This window comes from Phoca vitulina, unplaced genomic scaffold (assembly GCF_004348235.1).
Source record: "Phoca vitulina isolate PV1807 unplaced genomic scaffold, GSC_HSeal_1.0 scaffold21, whole genome shotgun sequence".
Classification (NCBI taxonomy): Eukaryota; Metazoa; Chordata; class Mammalia; order Carnivora; family Phocidae; genus Phoca; species Phoca vitulina.
In genome coordinates this window covers 13,384,748-13,401,604 of record NW_022589724.1, presented here as the reverse complement: position 1 = coordinate 13,401,604, position 16,857 = coordinate 13,384,748, and the positions used below count along the sequence as shown (strand labels likewise).

The window sequence follows — 16,857 nt, the reverse complement described above, 5'->3', positions numbered from 1 at the left end:
CCCCCCAAGACTCAGGTTTTAAAATCATGTCCTTAGTATCATGACAGCCCCTTCCCACACCCCCCACCACTACCACCCGGTCCCTAACCTAGCTAGTTACCTCTTACTGTGCCCACAGCACCAGTCATGCTTCTGTCAGGTCACTCATCACACTACATTGTCAATCTCAGACTCTGAGCTCCTTCCTTGCATTACCAAGCATGACAAAAAATGAATGTGTGTGAGTGAAGGAAGGAATGAACTTTACATTATGGTGGAAGACTCAGTAGACATGAATATGTATTAAACCAAAAAAGGGAAACTAAGCTGATTCTGACAGTCTTGCCCTGAGTAGCTGTCAGACCCCAGGGGAGAAAAGACACAAACACTGCAAACCCCAGTGCCAGGCAGTGATGACTGGGACACAGGAAAGCATAGGAAGGCACAGATGCCAGGAGGCTCTGGAAAAAACTTACAACAGGATATTGGAGCCCAGCTTTAAAGCACAAATAGAACTTTTCCTGACATAAAGTTGGGGAGGACAATCCAGAAGCATGACGTCCACTGTATCCGACTCAAAGAGCTGAGTCAACCCTGAGAATTAATTCATAGTGTCGTTCAGCATCAGTTCGGGTTGGATATTTTATAGTAATGAGCAGTAGTAACTGACTCGAATTGGGCAGCACCAAACCACAAGTGGTTAGAAGTGCTCCACTGACAAGAGCTAGAGGCAAGACTTTTATAGAAAAGACCTAGAAGCAAAGCAAGGAAATTATTTGATTGCCTCATAGTTGAAGCAGGTGTCTTATTTGGGAAAGCCTCGTTTGTGGTTGTCCTTAGGTTTTGATTTCTTAACCTTGAGGCATTTACAGGCTTAGGTTTGGGTTTGCTAAGGCATTAGAACCACCTCAGTCTAATAGCCTCCTTATTTAATTTAACATTAATAATGCTACTATATGGTATTTATTATTTTTAAAAAACTGCATGGGTTCTGAAGTGCTTTTCATTGACACTGACGCTGAAATTTTCTTATGTCAGCAAACATTGAAATACCCAAACGAGTATTTCATAATCTTCTACTTTACAAATGAGAGACCTGAGGGAAAGCGGCTGGCCCAAAGCCACAGAGCAAGTTCAAGACCAGGTTGAGAAGACCTAGGGGTTCTGAATCATCCTACAGAGTTTATCCTCAATCATTTCCCCTCTGCTGCTATTTGATGTGTCTTCAGCAGGGGCAGAGTCTCCCCATCCCAGTCTGGGAAAGCATTCCCAGAAGAGGACATTTGAATTTCATTTTCCAGGATGGCAGGCTGGAGGTCACCAGATGAAAGCATTCTGACTTTCCCTCTCCCAGTGCTATCCCTCAGGGAGTATACTGCTCCATCCTGACTTTTCCACCTCAGTTAAAACCTAAATTAAATAACCTACCTCAGTACGCATACTATTATCATTACTATACCTAACATTGGGAAAGTGAGGCAATGTGTTGTAGATCAACTGACTCGGGCTGAGACTCATGCTCCTCGTTTGCTTAATAACAGGAGCGGCTCTTCCTCTTTCCCCACCCTACTTCCCCATCTTTATTTGCACCTTGCGCTGAGTTTCCATTTTCTACACATCTTAGCTGGAGAGATTCCCTGACTTCATCCTCAGAGACCTGGGATTTTTTCCTACTTTATGTTTTTGCTCCCGCATTGTCCCAGTACATCTTTTCAGTAGCTCCCATATCCCAGTTCTAACTTCCCTTTCTCTTAGCATTCTCTGCTGTACGGCGCCAGCTCTACTCGAAATATGGCGCCTCCCACGCCGACACACTTTCCGTTCACTAGGCGCGGCCATATTGATCCCCCGGGCTCCCGCCGACTAAACACCCGGTAAGTCTCGCGATAGAAGCAGGTCGCGGGCTGCCCTGCTTCCGCCGTTAACACCGGAGAGTCCGCAGCCCTGGCGGCGGAGGGGGCGACCCTAGCGCTCAGCGGAGGGTCCTGCAGGCGAGGCTGGGAGTTGAGGGGTCCGGTCCTCAGAAAAGGAAGTTTCAGTCACTGGCTGCGGTGTTGGGAGTAAGGGCATCATATTTGATCAGCGACTGAGCATCTCTGGCGGTCCGTAATTTTCGGTCTTAATTGTGGTTATTAATTAAACAGCCCCACTCAAAATAGTGATTGCCGCCACGTGGAGATCGGTATTTAGTGGTGCTGCCGGTAGTGGACTCTGAGGAGGTTCAGCGGAGTGGGAATTTGTGGGACTAGTGATTGAGCGTGTCTGTGTGATTCTGCGTCTCTCAGAGTCACGGATTGGGGTCACATGGATATCAACGGTTGGGTCCTGAAGGCAGATATCCATTTTTAGGGTTATTTTGGATCAGTGTGTGGGGGTTGTAGTGGGCTACTGTTAGGAGCCTATTTGGTAGCTTGGGGAGCAGATGGCTCGCGACCAGTGATTGGGGCTCCAGCCCTGAATAATAATAGTTTGCATTCAGGCTGCACTCCACACATACTGTGTGCTGGGTTTTCTTGTATGGGTTTTATGCATGTAAGGATATGAGAGTCCGGGGAGAGTTCCCATCCTCCCCCCGGAGGTTTTGTTTCCACCCTTGGATCTATCTGGTGAATGGACTTCAGGCAGTTTATATTCTCTACTACTGTCTTTTAGCTAGCTAAGTACTTCAAGCCGAAGTCTCTCAAAAACCCTTTCTCAAAGCTGTGCCTTTTCCCTTTGCCTGTCTTTCAATCCATGTGCTCTCTCTGGATAATTTCAACCACACTCATTCTATCAGCTTCTGCCTTTAAAAGTATGACTTGCCAGTCTATAGCACCAGCCCAGACATTTCTAACACGCTCCAGATTCACAGTAGACAACTGTCTCCACATCTCTGTGAGGTTTACTCACAGGATCTCAACCTTAACGTGATGGCAGTAGACAATATCATCTTCCTTCTCCATACTTCACTTGCTAATCCTACTACGTTCATCATTATGAATAACGTCACTCATCTTCTAGATGGCCATAGTACAAATCCTGGAGACATCTAGTTTTCTCCCCACCCTTCTCCCCATGTTGGATCAATCTTCTGATCCTGGTGATTTTGCCTCCCTAACATCTCTCCAGTTTGTCCTCCCCATTCCCACTGCCATGGTCTTAGTTCAGGCTTCATCATCCCTTGCCTTAAACCTCTATCAGGAAAACCCAGTGTCAGAGTGTTGGACACTATGGGCAAGTCAGAGGAAGGAATGGCTGAGTCTATCCAGGAGACATTTGAAAAGGCTTTCTAGAGGAGGTGACATTTGAACTGAGCCTATACATTTGAAGTGGTCCTATGAGTATGGATGAGAGTGACTGTTACAGCTTATTGAATTTATTGAGCTAGTGAATTGTGCCCTTTAGAACTTCCTTGATATGAGTTTGGGTTAAGAGGTCAGTAGAATAATAGCTGCTAAAAAGTAACAGTTTATTCTAGAAAAACTGGAAAATGAAAATGCTAAATATAACCCAATAGAAATCACTTGTAATTCTACCACCCAAAGGTAACCATAACATTTTGATGTATGTCCTTTCACACACTTTTTTTCTTTCAAATATATTTCTTTTCAATATATTTGTTGTTTTATAACCTATTTTCTTGCTTTGTAATACAACAAGACCCTTTTTCCAAGTCTGTAAATACTTTTCTAAGATAATTTAATGGCTGTCTAGTATTCTATACTTTGATAACTGATGTAACCAATCCCTATTGTTGAACATCTAGGTGGTTTCTACTTTTTAAGTGATCAAACAGCATCGTGATGAATATCCTTGCAGATATATCTTTATGTACATCCATGCTTATTTTTTTAGGATAAATATCTAATTATAGATTTATGGGGTCAAAGGAGGAGAAACTTCTTAAACATACAATGGGATACACATCCACAAAGATAAAACAGACCATGGCCTGACCCTTTCAGAACTGTAATAGGTTGATGTTATCACAGCATAATCTTTTGTGGTCCCTCAAAGGAAACTTTGAAAGGGGCGGTCTTTGAAAGGTAGTCTTTTATGTAGTTGATTATAGGAATTTCTAGGCTCATAGTTCTGGGAATCACAGGGCAGGCCCAGATTCTCAAGGTGGTCTTCCTTTTATCCCCTCCCTGCTCATCCCAGCTCTGTCTTTACAGATATCTGCACCTTCTGAAGAGCAACAGAAAATGACCAATTCTCAGGTAAGTGAGTTATTTATATCCCATATTATTTTCCATTGTATTTGAGGCAGTTTAAAAGAATTAATTCAATTAAATGAAAAAATGTAAATAGAGATCTGGGAAAATAGAAAATCTAGACCAAATAATGTGTGAAATATAGTCATACAAATTATAAGATCTTTTATAGTTATTGAAGTTGAGCATATCATCTACAGTGATAGGATTTATATAACACATTAAATATGATATTTTCTTGAGGGAAGTAAAGAATTTTTGGCATTTAGGTTTGAAATTATTCTCTTAATGCATACATATGATGTAGTAGACAGTGTCTTTAACATTTACCAACCCATGATAAATTCCATAGGAGGCCTCCCTATAGCTGTTTCTTAAGTCATTTCTCAAAATAGCTACAGGGCATCATAACAAGGCAGAATTCAATTTCTAGGCAGTAAAATCATGGGACCCAGGTACATAGCTGTCAAAAAATCTGTCTTGATCCGTGAATAAAAGTTTGTGAAATTGGTCCAAGGAATTAATACTATTAAAGGTCATAATAGTATCAATTTTAATTTGCAGTTTTTAACCAATAAATAATGAAATATTTTTCCTTTAAAATGCAATAGGTTGGGGTGCCTGGGTGGCTCAGTTGATTAAGTGTCTGCCTTCTGCTCAGGTCGTGATCTCAGGGTCCTGGGATAGAGTCCCGCATCGGGCTCCCTGCTCAGTGGGGAGTCTGCTTCTCCCTCTTCCTCTGTGCTCTCGCTCTTTCTCTCTCTCAAGTAAATAAATAAAATATTTTTTAAAAATGCAATAGGTTGAGAGCCTCAAAGTGTAGATCAAGTGAGTATGCTTCATGGATAGTGGAAATCAAGTGAATTTGCTCATTTCTTTGGTTTATCACTCAGCTAAACATTGCTAGCAAGCATCTTAGTGGTTGTGATTGTCATATGGTTTTAAATGTTTTTATTTGAAGATATGTATCTAATTTTTATCTATCATGTTCCATTGGTTCTACCCACTATGTAGCACGCAGTTTCAGTATAGTAGTCTTCAAAGTGGGGAGCATCCATTCCTTACATGTGCAAGGTGATCCCCTGAGGTATGGGGAGAAAAGAACTACCTACATATCTTTTTTTTTTTTTTTAATTTTAGAGAGAAATGGGGGGGAGGGCACGGGGGGGGGGAGGGGCAGAGGGAGAGGGAGAAAAAGAATCTCAAGCAGACTCCCTGCTGAGTGCAGAGCCTGACACGAAGGGCTCAATCTCAGGACCCTGAGATCATGACCTGAGCTGAAATCAAGAGTTGAAATCACTCAACCAACTGAGCTACCCAGGCGCCCCTACCTACATGTCTTTTTAATGACCATATCTCAGTATTGAAATAATTTATGTTTTTTTAAAAAGGTATATATTATTGATGTGTGCACTTTTTTTTTTTTAACTGAAAAATGTCTCATCAAGAGTCACCTCATTAGAACAAAAGACACTCCTGTCATCCAGGAAATTCTAAGGATTTTAGGAGTTCTGTGTCAGGAACCAGACAGAGTCAAAGAACAAATATTAGAACAAAAGATGCTCGCCACACATTTATTCCTTAGGAAATTATAAGGGTTTTAGGAATTCTGACTAGGAGCCAGGGATGAAGACCAAAATATGTATTTCTTACCATATCACAGTATCCAGTCTCTGATTTTAGAAGTTTGGGGAGGGGTGCCTGGGTGGCTCAGTCATCAAGCGTCTGCCTTCGGCTCAGGTCATGATCTCAGGGTCCTGGGATCGAGTCCTGCATCAGGCTCCCTGCTCCGCGGGAAGCCTGTTTTTCCCTCTCCCACTCCCCCTGCTTGTGTTCCCTCTCTCGCTGTGTCTCTCTCTGTCAAATAAATAAAATCTTTAAAAAAAAAAAGAAAGTTTGGGGAATACTGGGTTATGTACCTGTAATTCTGCACCCATTTCCAATGTGTGGGGTTTCTTCCCCATACCACCAGGCAATCAATCTCTGACACCAGCTGGCTGTCCTGCAATTTGGCTCAATTTTGACACTACCCACTTGGAGATAGTGTCAGATCCTATAGGTCAAGGGCTCGGTCCCACAAGACTGCCCTTCACTTCAGATGCCAATCACAAGTCCCAAGTTGTTGCCTCTGCTTTGGACTCACTAGGTATAAATCAGAGGTTCCCACAACCCCCTCCTTTGGTTCTATTAATTTGCTAGTGTAGCTCCTGGGAGTCAGGAAACCAATTTAAACACTTGATTGCCAGTTGATTACAAAGGATATTAAAGGATACAAATCAACAGCCAAGGAAGAGATACATAAGACAAGGTCCTGAACAAAGAAGCATGGAGTCCAAGGCTTGGCACCTGGCATCTGTCACGTGGAAACATTCTGGTAGCTCTCTGAACTCTCTCGGGTCTTTCTGGAGGCTTCATGATGTGGGCATGATCAATTAAATCATTGGCCATTGGTGATGGATTGAACCTCCAGCCCCACCTCCCTCCCCCCAAATCAGGAGTGGGACTGAAAGTTCTGTCTACTCTTGGTTGGTGCCTCTGGTGACCAGCCACCCCCTCCTTAGGTGCTTTCCAAAAGCCATGTCATTATCATAACAAAAGGCACCTTTATCGCCTTCATCACAGGAAATTCCAAGGGTTTTAGGAGCTCTATGCTAGGAAATACAAAGACCAAATATATATTTCTTATTCTAAATCACATTATCGGTACTGTTGGTACTAAAACCGAACTAACGTGAGTTTACTCTTTGGTGAGTCACAGATAGAAACTACACCAGGGAGAGTTATCTCACAAAGGAAACTTAAACTAAAGTTAATTTGGGCCAATAGAATTTTTGTGGTGAAATATAAAATTTGCCATTTTAACCATTTTTAAGTGTGCAATTCAGTGGTATTATGTTTGCAATTTGTGAATCCATCACCACTCTCTGTTTCCAAAACTTTTTCATCATCCCGAACAGAAACTCTGTACCCATTGAGCAATAACTCCCATTTTTCCCTTACCCCCACAGCCCTTGGTAAACTCAAAACTACTTTCTGGCTCTATGAATTTGCTTACTCTAGATATTTCATAGAAGTGGAATCATATGAAATTTGTCCTTTTGTGTCTAACTTACTTCACTTCGCATGTTTTTGAGGTTTATCTACGCTGTAGCATGTATCAGAACCTCATTCCTTTTTATGGCCTAGTAATATTCCATTATATAAACACATTTTGTCTATCCCTTCATCTGATGGACACTCAGGTTGTTTCTACCTTTTGGCTTTATTGTAAATAAAGCTGCTATGAATTGCCTGCAAGTATCTCTTTGAGTACCTGTTTTCAAATCTTGGGTATATACCTATGTCAACCAAAATTCCTGGGATGCAGAGATTGAGTCAGAGGCAAGGGAAAGCTTTATTGCCATACAGTGTGTAAACCAGGGAGATCGCGGCCTTCAGCTACAACCAAAAGTGTGCTCTGAAGGGGAAGGTTTATGTTTGGGGTTAAATAGGCAAAAACTGCAAGTTCTGTGCCCTTATCCAGGTTGGTCAGACTGCAGTCCTAAGCTGTAACCTGTCATCCTAAGGAGTAGAATGACAAACAGGATACAGCTTGCTATTCCTGGTGGCAGCGAAAGGCTGTGGCAGCCACGGAGAACATGGTAAGATGTGTTGCAAGGGATTTCATGGATTTTGTTGACTTTTGTGCAGGTTTGTCACCTCATGATATACTAACTGGTTTTGTTTCCCATGGTCCTTTGGGCAGGTTAAAACTGTAGTTTCTCTCCCTTGACATGAAGGACTCCATCTTGTCTTTCAGCTGGTGTTGTCCAATTATTGGGGTCTTTTTTTTTTCACCTAGCATTGCTGGGTTATATGGTAATTCTACATTTAACTTTTGGAAGAACTGCCCAAGTGTTTTGTGTAGCAGCTGCACCATTTTACATTCCCACCAGCAGCCTATGAGGGTTCCAGTTTCTCCACATCCTCGCTAACACTTGTATTTTCCATTTTGTTGATTATAACCATCCTATTAGGTGTAAAGTTGTATCTCCTTGTGGTTTTGACTTGCATTTCCCTAGTGACTAGTAAGGTTGAGCATCTTTACATGTGCTTATTGTCCATTTGCATATCTTCTTTGGAGAAATGTTTATTGAAATCCTTTGCCCATTTTTAAATCAAATCATTTGTCCTTTTACTGTTGGACAAGTAGATTCCACCTCTCTCTTCCCCCCAAACCTGCTCGCTCTTATTTTCTGGACTTGAGTGGGATGCCAGTTGCTTAGCCCGAAACCCAAGCACTCTTAGTTGATTACTCTCCTTCCCTCATCTTCCCACTGTCTTTCAGATACATCTTAGTTGGATTTGATCAACATCAAATTTAAAAATTGAATTCTCTTATTGAGGTGGAACCTAATCATGGTTTGAAAAATAAGTAAAAACAAAGTAATACTTTATTACTAACTGATCATAAGTTATTCTATTCTTCTTATTTCTAAGTAGGTATTTAAAAAAATAAATTGACCAAATTAAATATTGCTTACATTTTATTGTTTTTATTTTAGTTTAAACTTTAAAAACAATGGTTTTGTTGTGTTTAATTTTTATAAGTTCTTTAAGGGAAAATGCCAACATACACAAAAATTTAGAGAACAGTTTAATAAACCCCTGTGTTTCTTCTTATATTTTCAGCGATTACCAGTGTTTTTCCAATCTTATATCTTTCCCCTCTTACTTTATTTGTTCTCTAGAGTTTTTTGTTTGTATTTTTTTTGTTTTTAAGTAGGCTCCATGCCCAGTGTGGAGCCCAGTGGGGGCTTGATCTTAACGACCTTGAGTTCAAGACCTGAGATGAGATCAAGAGTCAGATGCTTAACCAACTGAGCCACCCAAGCACCCCTGTTCTCTAGAGTATTTTAAAGCAGACCCCATAAATGACATTTCATCAGTATATGCTTGTTTTGCAGATTTTGTTATCTTCATTTCAGGAACTGATACTGGTTTTCCCTTTAGTGGTTTCCTTTTAAAATCATTTATTTAAGTAAAAGAGTTGTTAAAGCTATTAAGTCAAAAATAGTGTGAGTGACATGCAGATACATAAAAATTGTGAAAACAGTAAATGAATAAATGATGTCTGAGCATTATTCCGAAGGTACGAACAGTTCCTTGAATTTGCCATGTTCTTTTTCACGTCCCCATCGCTTTTTTCTTTACTCATTTCTCCATCTAGAATGATCTTTTTCCCTCCTCCATATCTTACTGGAGTTTACACTATTCATTTTTAACACTTCAAAAAAAGTATTTTATCTTTACTTAAAAAAATTTTACATTTTTCATTATTCATTTTGCATAACTGTATATCTTCTACAAAACCCATCTCAACCTCCCCAAATAGAATCATTTCTTCTTTCCCATTTCTATTATAACCCATTTAACACCCAATAGCATTTATATATTTACTTGTTTGTCTCCATCTACTATTCTGTAAACTTCCAGTGTTTTCTTCATATTTGTATTCTGACCATCAAATAGTGCAGGTTGTGTTGTGGCCTAATACGTGCTTATTGCTGGAAAGAGAGGATGAATGGTTTCTCAATAGCAGAGTTTTTCTAATAGGAGTTCTGCTTCTCCCACATAGTAAAACTGGCCTCATAGTAAACATCTTCTTTAATTTATTATGATGAACTCTGCATGATTAAACATCTTTTACACATCACCCAGTGCTTTTCACTTTAGATTGAACAGGAATGTCCTGTTACAGGGATTTGTGTCACTCAGGGATGTGACTGTGGACTTCACTTGGGAGGAGTGGCAGTACCTGGACTCTGCTCAAAGAAACCTGTACAGGGATGTGATGCTGGAGAACTACAGCAACCTTGTTTCAGTGGGTAAGAACATCTCTCAGAGGGTGCTGGGTATTAGTTATCTGCTGCTGCATAACAATTACTTCAACATTTAGTGGCTTAAAACAAACAGTTTAGTTTGGAAGGGCTTAGCTGGGTGGTTCTGGCTTGTGGTCTCCCGTGTGGCTGGAATCAGATGTGAGCAGGGGCTGCAGTCATCTGAAGGCTTGACGGAGAGTGTAGGATCTGTTTCTAAGATAACTCACTCACATGGCTGTTGACAGGAGCCTTCAGCTCCTTCCTCACCATGGGGGCCTGTTCTCACGACATGACAAACTTCCCCAGAGAGTGATCCGGGAGAGCCAGGAGGAAGTCACAGGGCCTTTTGTGACCGGGTCTCTGAAATCACAGACCATCACCTCTACCTTATTGTGTTTATTGGAAATAGTTACCAAGTCCAGCCCATGCTTAAGGGAAGGAGAGGACTTCTTGAAGGGAGGAGTGCCAAGGAATTTATGAACATATATTAAATCCACCATAGTACCCAATTGACTGCCTTTCCTTTCTTATTTACTAAAAGCTGCTGGGTCTCTGCATGTTTAATGAGCTTCATTTCAAACTATAAAGGTCAAAAGAATATTGATTTTGAGTACCAAATACACCAGTGGACTTGGATGAAAAGAGAATGGGTGCTGCATCCTGCTCATTCTTTGAGGGTTAAAGACAATGGGCTGTGCCCAAGTTCTTAGTTTTTATAGATTAATTGAAATAGAACATATGTAGTAAAGTGCTCAAATCTTAAATATACAGATTGATGCATCTTTTTCCTATGTTATTTAACCACCGCCCAGATCAAGGTATAAAACATTTCAGGCACCCTAGCAGGCTCCCTTTGACCCCTTGCCATTTATCTCCTCAGAGATAACAACTTGTGGCTTCTATCACCATAGATTAGTTTTGTCTGTTCTTGAACTTCATGTAAGTGTAATCACTGTAATTGTCTGGCATCTTTCATTTAACATAGTGTCTGTGGAATTCATCCATGTTGTTGCACATGCCAATATTTGTTTCTCCTTACTGTTGCACCATATTCCATTTAACGAGTATAGGGTAATTCATCAACTTATCCATTCTGTTGATAGTTATTTGGCTTATTTCAGACTTGGGTCACTGCTGTTTTGGACATTCTTTTTTTTTTTTTTTTTTTAATCTTCTTGTTCTTTGTTTTTGTCTTTTTGTCTTTTTTACTTTTTTTTTTTTTTACTTTTTTTATGGACATTCTTATATGCATGTTCTAGTGGAAATAAGTATTTTATTTCTATTGGGAAATTTCTGGGTCATGGAGCACATGTATATTTAGCTTTAGTAGATACTACCAGACAGTTGTCCATAGAGGTTATACCAATGTATTTCCTACTAGCAATATATGAGAGTTCCATCAACATCTGATAATGTTAGTCTTTTTAATTTTAGCTATTCTGGTGCATATGTGGTGGGCTTGAGTTCTAGGATGGTTGGATGTCCACTAATGGCCAAGTCCTGTATCATTTCCCATAAACAGGATGTCAGTCTCTGAAGTCAGATGTAATCTCATTGAAGCGAGGAGAACCATGGATGAAGGAGGAAGAAATCTCAAGTTGGGCCTACTCAGGTAAGTGAGAACGTGGCATATGGGAGACAGGGATGTAAGATTAATCCTGATTAATGAGACATTTATCTTTGAAATATTTTTTAGGAAATCATTCTTTAAGGTCATAGATGTCTAGAAATGGCTGAAGACAGTTGGTGTGGGATTGTCAAATACCTAAATAACACTGCTACATATCTAACAACCATGCAATCCATTTTCTTTGCTTAACTTTTAGAGAGAGAGAAGTAACCCCCTTACCTGTACTTTGGATCTTATTTATGCCCATGTCATTTAGGACATTTCTTAGTTAACCTCTCTTTGGCTAACATCTTCAGCACCCTATTCTTCCAAAATGGGCTTATGTTCCTCCCTTTATGCATTTACCCAGTCTTAGATATGCCCTCTATCAAAGTAACTTATTGAGTGATATTCATATCCTTTATAATTACCTTGTTTTTCTCACCTTCTTTCAGTGTGATATGTCTTGGAGTTATAATCTTATGCTTTGTGTTTTTAAATTTTTCAGATACTCCAGTAATATAAATATTACTTTGCCTTCTTCTTTTTCTCCTTTCTCTGTGACCATTTTTACTGGATTTTTTATGTTATTTTTATTATGTTGGCTGTTTTCCTGCCTTTTTCAGTGCTGCTTATTAAATTCTCCTTACCCCCTATATATATACAATGGAATATTATGCAGCCATCAAAAGGAATGAGATCTTGCCATTTACAACAATGTGGATGGAACTGGAGGGTGTTATGCTGAGCGAAATAAGTCAGTCAGAGAAAGACATGTATTATATGACCTCACTGATATGAGGAACTCTTAATCTCAGGAAACAAACTGAGGGTTGCTGGAGTGGCGGGGGGTGGGAGGGATGGAGTGGCTGGGTGATAGACATTGGGGAGGGTATGTGCTATGGTGAGTGCTGTGAATTGTGCAGGACTGTTGAATCATAGACCTGTACCTCTGAAACAAATAATGCAATATATGTTAAGAAAAAAAAGAAGAAGAAGATAGCAGGAGGGGAAGAATGAAGGGGGGAAATCGGAGGGGGAGATGAACCATGAGAGACGATGGACTCTGAAAAACAAACTGAGGGTTCTAGAGGGGAGGGGGGTGGGAGGATGGGTCAGCCTGGTGATGGGTATTAAAGAGGGCACATTCTGCATGGAGCACTGGGTGTTATGCACAAACAATGAATCATGGAACACTACATCAAAAACTAATGATGTAATGTATGGTGATTAACAACCAAAAAATTAATAAAAAAAAAGAAATTCTCCTTACCCCCTGCCCACACCTTATAATTTAATCTTTCATTCCCCCCCCCAAGTTTAACCAATTCTTTTTCATCACTCCATTTTTTATTTCTTTTTTTCTTTTTTAAATAAGTTCTGATTCATGGTGGTTTTCCATGACCTGAAATGCTTGTTTGAGTATATTTAATTCTGTTTAGAGTTCAGACAAAATTTTATTTTGCTTTATGGCTAGTTTTCTTTTTGGTTTTGGTTTGACAAGGGACAATTTCCTCTGTTGATATCTGCACAAATTCATTTCCTGATTTTCTGTAGTAGTTCTCTATGGACCATATATTTCTTTTGTTCATTTTTATTACATTACAGTATTTTCATAAGATTTTTAAATATTATGGAGTCCTTCTCTGTTAATATAGCAGGGCCTTTCCCTCCTTCCTTTCTTTTGGATTGAAGAGGAGTTTTGGCTTTTCTGGTTTTGTGGTTCTCTTTGTCTTCCAGGACCCTGAATTTCCCTTGTTTTCTTTCCCCATTAACACCATCCAATTATGAGCGGGTATTTCTTCCTTCCTTTTTTGCCTTTTTTTTCTCTCTCTGAAACTGCCTATTCTTCAAACTCAGAGTTTCCCCCTTTTAATAGAGCCTGTCCCATCCCATGCTTTTTGTGTCATCTGATTCTTTAAGATGAATGTACTTGGAAAGCCCTACCCTGTAGTTGTGCTTCTACCTGGTTACTTATAAAATATTTATGAATATTGTTATATTTAGTGTGGATTTAATCTTTCTGCTGGTCACTTCAACTCACCTTCAGTCTCCTTTGCTAGCATCCTTCCTCTGTCTTTCCTGAAATGATTTTTTGATCTGCTTCTGCTCTTCACAAAGCCACAAAGGTGGATTGGCGCTGGTGCCTTGTGGAACTTTGACACTGAGTTCATCAACTCTTCTTTTTCCATTGCTCCCTTACTCACTTCTTTTTCTTTTAGGTCTGTTTCTTCTTCTGTCTTTGAGTTTTAAGGTCATATTCTTACATTTCAAAACTGATTGCACTCATTATCAGATTTCTATCTGTTTCTATTAAAATGAAGAGCTTTATTTGTTTTTTATTTTTGTGTTTTGTTTTGTATTCTTCAGAGCTCAAGAGTGAAGTAACATCATTTACACTTGGGCTTTTTTCAGACTTTTGTATTAGACCCAAGATGAAAGAATTAACACCATGGAAGAGCATTTCTGAACAAGTGATACTTCATAACATGATTGTATACTCAACTTTTGAAGACTGGAGACTTGAAGATAAGATAAATCACCAGGAAAACCAAGACAAGCTTTTGAATCAAGTTGCATTCATTAACAATAAGCCACTAACTGAGGAGATAGATCATGAATGTAACAATGTACTGGGGAAAGGGATTCATCTAAACAGAACATCTAATGAACACATCGGAACCTTCATGCAGAAGTCACACCTCTTTGTACAACCAAAAATTCTAACCAGTGAGAAATATAAATGTATTCAGTGTGGGAAAGCCTTCAGTGGAAAGTCAGGACTCATTGCACATCAGAGAATTCATACTGGGGAGAAACCATACAAATGTAATGACTGTGAAAAAGCCTTTATTCAGAAGTCACAACTCACTGTACATCAGAGAATTCATACAGGAGAGAAACCCTATAAATGTGGTGAGTGTGGGAGGGCATTCATCCAGAAGTCAAACCTCATTATTCATCAGAGGATTCACACAGGGGAAAAACCCTATGAATGCAATGAATGTGGGAAAGCTTTCATCAAGAAGTCAACACTTAGTGTTCATCAAAGAGCTCATTCTGGGGAGAAACCATATGAATGCAGTGACTGTGGAAAAGCCTTCATCTGGCAGTCACAGCTCGTTGTACATCAGAGAATTCATACTGGGGAGAAACCCCATGGATGTAAAGAGTGTGGAAAAGCCTTCAACAGGAAGTCAGAACTAAGTGTACATCACAGAATTCACACTGGAGAGAAACCCTTTGAGTGTAGTGAATGTAAAAAAGCCTTCATTAAAAAGTCAGATCTCAGTGTACATCAGAGAACTCACACTGGGGACAAAAGGTATCAATGCTGTGATTGTGGGAAAGGCTTTATCCGGAGCTCACAGTTCATTGAACATCAGAGAATTCATACTGGGGAGAAACCCTATGAATGCAGTGAATGCAGAAGAGCTTTTATCCAGAAATCACAACTCACTGTTCATCAAAGAATCCATACTGGGATGAAGCCGTATGAATGCACTGAGTGTGGAAAAGCCTTTAGTAAGAAGTCGCACCTCACTGTACATCATAGAATACACACTGGAGAAAAACCCTATGAATGTAGTAATTGTAGAAAAGCTTTCAGCAAGAAATCTACTCTCACTGTTCATCAGAGAATACATATGGAACGGAAACCCCTTTAATGGAATGAGAAAACTTTAATTAAATGATTAAAATTTCATCACACATCATAGAATTCACAAAGTCTAAAAACTCTATGAATGTACTAAACATGGGAAGCCTTCAACAATAGCTCCCAAACTATTAAGCACCAGAAAATTCATACTGAGAAGCAAGTTTGAAAAATCATGTATCCAAAAAATTATATTGGACATCTTGGTTCAGCCTAATAGTAAAAGTTTTTTAAGTATGTAGAAAAATCTCAACCATATGTGATTGGCTTGATCACTTGTGGTACAAATTTTTTAAACGACTGAGCTACCTAGGCATTCCAAGGTACAAATTTTTTAAATGAGTGAGTACAGTTGATCATTGAACTATGTGGATTAGGGTCCCCCTGTGCAGTTGAAAATTCATGTATAACTTTTAACTCTCCAAAAACTTAACTACTAATAGTCTATTATTGACTGGAAGCCTTACTGGTAACATGAACAGTCAATCAACACATATTTTTATGTAATATGTATTGCCTACTGTATTCTTACAGTTAAATGAGCTAGAGAAAAGATGTTATTAAGAAAGTCATAAGGAAGAAAAAGTACATTTATAGTACTGTACTGTATTAATAAAAAAAATCCATGGACCTGCACAGTTAAAACCTGTGTTGTTAATCGGAGGGGTAGACGAACCATGAGAGACGATGGACTCTGAAAAACAAACTGAGGGTTCTAGAGGGGAGGGGGGTGGGAGGATGGGTTAGCCTGGTGATGGGTATTGAGGAGGGCACGTTCTGCATGGAGCACTGGGTGTTATGCACAAACAATGAATCATGGAACACTATATCTAAAACTAATGATGTAATGTATGGGGATTAACATAACAATAAAAAAAATAAAAAAATAAATGAACCAAACATCATTCAAAGACTCCTTAGAAGTGAAAGTCAGATTCTGTGAAACCAGTAAACACATTATTAACTTTAAAAAAAAAAAAAACCTATGTTGTTCAAGGGTCAACTGCAAATTGATTAATCAGGACAACAGAGACTACTGTATGTGATCATTCTACAAGTGATATAGAAATGGCATTCATAACCCAAATTATCTGTCATTTGGAAGTGAATATGGATCTTTGCACCTGCCTTACTTTCCACACTAAACGACACCATTTTCCCCACATCTTAAAAAACATAAAAGGATAAATTGTAACTAAATAACAAATAGATCTTCCCCCACTCTTTCTTAAGGTATATAGAATTAAGAGAAGATGAAGCCAGTGCATTTATAGAGACATCAAAAGTTAGTGGTAGAGGGGCGCCTGGGTGGCTCAGTCGGTTAAGTGTCTGACTCTCGATTTCAGAACAGGTCATGATCTGAGTCATGGGATCAAGCCTCACATTGGGCTCCGTGCTCAGCAGGGAGTCTGCTTGAGATTCTCTCCATCTCCCTCTGCCCCTCCCCCCTGTGTACTCTCTCTCTCCCTCTCTCTCAAATAAATCTTAAAAAAAAAAAGTGGTGGACTTTTAAAAATATCACTTGGTGTAAAGCATACAGTTAAGAGAGACATTAAA

At 39.5% G+C, this 16,857-nt stretch overlaps 1 protein-coding gene across 1 annotated transcript in view; it reads left to right on the top strand.

The window, feature by feature from the left end:
• Window positions 1-1,891: 1,891 nt before the first annotated feature.
• LOC116641323 (zinc finger protein 420-like) overlaps window positions 1,892-16,857 on the top strand; it is a 33,475-nt gene continuing 18,509 nt past the window's right edge. Inside the window, 5 exon segments of the mRNA XM_032418986.1 lie at window positions 1,892-2,081; window positions 4,134-4,178; window positions 9,913-10,039; window positions 11,556-11,645; window positions 14,013-15,271. Coding sequence (XP_032274877.1) covers window positions 4,164-4,178; window positions 9,913-10,039; window positions 11,556-11,645; window positions 14,013-15,271 — 1,491 coding nt within the window. The 5' untranslated portion in view covers window positions 1,892-2,081; window positions 4,134-4,163.